This window comes from Malus domestica, chromosome 06, assembly GCF_042453785.1.
Source record: "Malus domestica chromosome 06, GDT2T_hap1".
NCBI classification, from domain to species: Eukaryota; Viridiplantae; Streptophyta; class Magnoliopsida; order Rosales; family Rosaceae; genus Malus; species Malus domestica.
Genome location: NC_091666.1, coordinates 18,466,035 through 18,471,415, shown reverse-complemented (window position 1 = coordinate 18,471,415; position 5,381 = coordinate 18,466,035). Strand labels below are relative to the sequence as shown.

The following is a 5,381-nucleotide window of genomic DNA, read 5'->3' as shown; positions in this document are numbered from 1 at the left end:
AAAACTTGTTAGATAGCGAAAAGCAGCTTGAGGCCCTAAGGCAGTCATGTAGTATCCCCCGTAGTGTAGGAATGCGTTTGGGGCATCATGAAGAATTGTCCTCTGAACCACGCAAGGGTCATGTTATGTTCTATACCCAGATATTATTGACTTTAAGGGTGAAGTTGCCTTTGCACCCGTGGTTGCAACAGATGCTATCTTTCATTGGATATGTGCTTGGGCAACTCTACCCTGGTTTTTGGGATACCTTGATCAGGTTTTATATTATTTGGATGGAATGTGGGTTAGGTGAGCCTTCCTTTCATCAATGGTGCTACTGCTATAAAATGCGCCCGGTGAAAGCATGCACTGGGTATGCCGAGTGTGCATGTTGGAGTGAGAGATAGTGTATTGTCTTTGGTAAGAAAAAGGCGTACTGCACTTGGAAAAACCTTTAGTGCTTTCTTTATAATGATTGGGAGTATGTTAAAGGTGTCACGCCTGAGCGACGTGTTCCTACTCACTTCCAGACTGTAGGTTGTAATGTATCCATTGTTTGCATTATTTGCTATTTGTTGTGATTTTCTCTTGCTTCTAACATTTTTTCTTCGTGCAGTGACGCGAGGGACCATCAAGCTGTCTGGACGGGAGCTAGCTGACATAGAGAAGGTGTTAAGGGTGCCCAAAGAGGATAGACATTTGGGCAAGCTACGACCCTTATTTCGAAAGTACGGTTTCCAGCCCCTAGTGTCAGAGTGCCAGAGACGAGCAAGTAAGTTGTGTCTTCCATTTCACCCCCTCTTTCTTTTACAAAGTTGCATTCCTTACTTTGATTTTTCTTGTTCAGTGGAGAAAGTGGGAAAGAAAGGGGAGACTAACGCCAAGAAAGGGAAAGTACCCATGTTAGTTCCCGTAGATGACATTTTGTTTCACAAGGGAGCTCGTAAGCACCGGGTGAGGCCAACCCCTAAACTTAAGTCACAAGAGGAGGTCCTCAAGATTGCTGCCTCAAAAAAGGCTGAAGCTGAGGCCATCGGGTGTGCTGCTACCATAGTTACAAGGGAGGAGAGACGATTGTTGCCTCATCTTCCTACCATCAATCCCATATTTCTTCCAACCATGGAGTCTACTGACCAAGAAGGTGGCCCTAGCTGTAGCCATAAGAGAAAGTACAAGGAAAAGGTTGGCAGCATTCATTGGAAGGACTTGAAGGTTGCCATGCAGCCAAGTAGTTTTAGGTATGTCAATAATTGCCTGGCAAGACGTCGATCCACTATTGATGAGCTTGGCAAGCCGTTAGATGAAAATGAATCAGATCGTGACCGGATGATGAGGTTATCTTCTTATGTAAGTGTTACTTTGTCATTTCTTTGCTTTCTCCCCTCTTTTTCCTAGTAGTGACGATTATCTTGTCATGTAGGTCATGACCAAGTACGATGACAGATTACGAGAAGTCGAGCGGTACAAGGCAAAGTTTAAAGAGAATAAGCAGTTTGTGAATGACGCCAGAAAAACAAGCAAAGCTTTGGCTGATGCCATCCACCTTAAGGATGAAAACTTTGAGAGTTTGAAGAGGCGAAATGGTGAGAACGTGAGGCTCAAGAAACAATTGGAAGCGACTAAGGAACAGTTGGAGACAACCATCCTTGAGGTTTCCAAGGTTAAAGGGGAGTTGGATAGTACCTTGGTTGAGGTTTCTAGGCTGAAGATGAGTATCCCAACTGAGAGGGATGCTGCTGTGCAGGAGTTCTTAGGTTCCCAGGCCTTTCACGATGCTTTTAGACCTCACTACATCCGAGCAGCTAATTATGAGAAAAGGAAATGGATGGCCGTCCTTGAGCGTTACAACAATGGAAGCATTATCCGAAAGTACCGTGATGAGATGGATGAGTACCGACAAAAGGGTGAATCCTTCGTCCTCTCAGTTGATCCTAATAGTGATGATGACTCTAATAATGAGGCTAGTATCAGTAAGCAGTCTCAGGAGAGTGAGGATGGTCCTAGAGATGCTGAGGAAGGTGGTGATGACGATGGGGTTGAAATGCAGAGTGATATTGTCAGGGGTTCGGCCTCAGATGAGGATAACTCGTAGTGCCCTATCTTTCTGCATGTACTTTGGATGTACGAATTTGTTGTTTGTGTGGCATGTGCCATGTACTCTGGATGTACTAGTTTGTTGTTTGTGTGGCTTGTGCCATGTACTCTGGATGTACTAGTTTGTTGTTTGTGTGGCATGTGTCATGTACTCTGGATGTACTAGTTTGTTGTTTGTGTGGCTTGTGCCATGTACTCTGGATGTACTAGTTTGTTTGTGTGGCATGTGCCATGTACTTTGGATGTACTAGTTTGTTGTTTGTATGGCATGTGCCATGTACTATGGATGTACTAGTTTGTTGTTAATTACCAAGTATTTGCACTATCATTGATGAATGCCTAGCTATGTTTGAGCAAATCCTTTGTTTAGATATAAGCCATAACTTGGATGTACTAGTTCTGTCCAGTACTGTTTGTTTATTTGTATAGTCTTATTGACATATACTTAGACTTGATTTCCTGTTGGAAGCATTCATGTCGAAGCTTTTAACCCGAGTGTTTCATTGTTAGGAATGTAAGAGGATTAGGACTGAGTTGTCTAAATCGCTTCTTTATTGAATTCATGCCAAATAGTCTTCGTTACATAGGATGCCGAACGGCTGAAGCTTAACACTTGTACAATGTGAATTTACTTGTAATAGTACTTTAAGTGATCAGCGTTCCATGGATGGCCAAGGGTCTTGCCATCGGAGCTTCTAAGCTTGTAGGAGCCAGGGCGACTGATGCCAACAAATTCAAACAGTCCATCCCAGTTTGGACTAAGTGTTCCTTCACTCGGGACTCTGTCGCAGAGTAATCTTTTCTTCAATACACAGTCCCCCACTTTGAAAGAACGAGGTTTGACCCTAGAGTCATAGTAGTTGAAGATGCGCTGCTTGTAGGCGACATTCCTCAAGTGAGTCTGGTTTCTGTGTTCCTCGACTAGATCTAAGTTGAGGGTAAGTTGTTTGTCATTTTTGCTTTGCACGTAGTTCTGGACTCAGAACGTTGCTTGCTCAAACTTAACTGGGACAACTGCCTCTGTACCAAAGGCAAGTGAGAATGGGGTTTCTCCTGTTGATGTCCGATACGAAGTGCGGTATGACCAAAGAACTTAGGGTACAAATTCTGGCCAACAACCTTTAGCCTTGTCCAAGCTGGTTTTCAAAGTTCGCTTGATTATTTTGTTGATGGCTTCAACTTGTCCATTAGACTGGTGATGAGCTGGGGAGGCAAAACATAAGTTGATGTTGAACTTAGAGCAGAACATCCTAAACTTATTGTTGTCGAATTGTCGCCCGTTGTCAATGACTATCGCATTGGGAATGCCGAATCTGCAAAGGATGTTCTTTCATACGAAGTTTTCTATTTTTGCCTCAGTAATGGTTGCCAAGGGTTCTACTTCGGCCCACTTTGTGAAGTAGTCAACTGCAACAATTGCATAGCGGACCTTACCCTTCCCTGCAGGCATTGGGCCGATCAAATCCAGTCCCCATTGAGCCAAGGGCCAAGGGCTGATCATGGAAGTGAGCGGCTCGGGAGGGGAGTAAGGAATAGTTGCGTAGCGTTGACACTTATCACATGAGCGGGATATTCTGATGGCATCTTGGTGGAGTGTTGGCCAGTAATATCCTTGGCGAAAAGCCTTGTGTGCTAGGGATCGAGATCCAGCATGATCTCCACAGACTCCTTCATGTATCTCCCGAATGACGGTTATCGCATCGGGAGAGATGCCTAGCATGTCCTCGTATGACTAGGCGAAGACCTCAGTGTTCTCTTGCAAAAAAGAGATCAATGCCAACCGAATGGGTGGTGACAAGGTGGTACCAATCTTCACCATGCGATCCGGATAATCTTTTGAGATAGAGACCTTCTCCAACTCTTCAGCGGGTTGTGCTTGCTAGGTGAAAGAGTCATCTCAAGAATCGTCAGGTTGACTGTTGCCACCGTGAAGATCCAAGTTGGCTTCGTCTGGGCTAGTCTTTATGACTTGGTCATGTATAGAAAGGGTTTCCTTAGGCACATGCATGTGTTGTTGCTTGACCGAAGTGTTGTAACATGATCGTGCACTAAGTTGATCTCCTCTGATGTAACCATTGCCATAGGGGGTTGGAAATTTCATCAACAACATATGTGTGGATACCATGGCCTTGAGATCATTGATGCATGTGCGTCCGAAGATGACATTGTATGCCGTTGGGCAATCAACCACCAGGAAGTTAGTGGTAATGGTAGTTGTGTAAGGGCTTGTACCAATGGTGAAAGGTAAGTGTATGCTCCACAAAGGTTGCACAATATCACCGGAAAAGCTTATTAGAGGGGAAATCGAGTGGTCGAGCAAGTGTTCAGCTACATTAAGTTCCCTGAAAGCTTCAACAAACATGATATTGACCGAAGCCCCCGTGTCTACCAGGATTCGTCGTACTTCAAAGTTGGCTATGTGAGCTTCCACGATCAGTGGGTCGTTGTGAGGGTAGATGATACCTCTTTCTTCCTCAGGGTAGAAATATATTGGATCCCAGTTAGGCTTTTGATACTTAACTCCCCTGATGTCTTCCACGTGAAACACTTGGTGGCCAGACCTTAAAGCTCGTTCACTATTTTTCATGGCCCTGTTGGAAGATTTAGATATGGGTGTGCCACCACTTATGGAATATATCGCATTTACCTGCCGTTGGTTACGGTTACCCCTTGGAGGGTGAAGGAGGAATTGATCAATTTTTCCTTCACGTGCCAAAGCTTCAATATGATCACGAAGGGTGATACACTTCTCGCCGTCATGGTCATTATGCTCGTGGTAGCAACAAAACATGCCCGTGTTCTTCGTGGGCTTGTAATCCGGGTGCCTCGGCTTTGGCTTCGGTATCAAGTGTGCTATGCTGGGGTAAATGGCCACACATGTGGCGTTTAAAGGTGTGTATGCCTCATACCTCGGGGTAGGGGTTGTCCTGACACGTGCTTGACCCACTGTGTTGACTGCCTGGGGTCGGGGATTATCATGGCGATAACCTTGGTTATCGCGGTAGTGTCCCTTACTCTTTTTACTAAAATGAGACTGTTGAGGATGGAAATCTTTCCTTTTGCCCTGAGATTGATATGTCTGTTGACTTGGCAAAGTATTAAGTAAGGCAGGGGGAGGCACCGCTACCGTTTGGAAGGTCGAGGTCTTCTCATTTGGTTGGATCTGGCTTCCACTCCCTACTTGCTGATAAGGGGTGGTTGTAGGGGGTTTCCCTTGATATGTCCTTGCCTCGGCGGAGGCATGGTTGTAAGCCTGTGTCATCACCTCAGAGTAAGTCTTCCAAGTGTTGGCATTGATCATGTACTTA

General features: G+C 45.1%; 1 protein-coding gene across 1 annotated transcript; it reads left to right on the top strand.

Annotated features, from left to right (window-relative positions):
* Positions 1 to 460: 460 nt before the first annotated feature.
* Positions 461 to 2,401, top strand: LOC103410202 (uncharacterized). The gene is made up of 4 exons (XM_029104635.2): positions 461 to 516; positions 596 to 751; positions 827 to 1,326; positions 1,400 to 2,401. Coding segments are annotated over exons 2-4 (1,173 nt in total). The 5' UTR covers positions 461 to 516; positions 596 to 750; the 3' UTR covers positions 2,072 to 2,401.
* Positions 2,402 to 5,381: the final 2,980 nt, after the last annotated feature.

Excerpts from the sequence above, each read along its gene's own strand:
- LOC103410202 (XM_029104635.2), top strand. Across the intron at positions 1,327-1,399 it reads TGATGAGGTTATCTTCTTAT|GTCATGACCAAGTACGATGA; the intron begins GTAAGTGTTACT and ends CTTGTCATGTAG.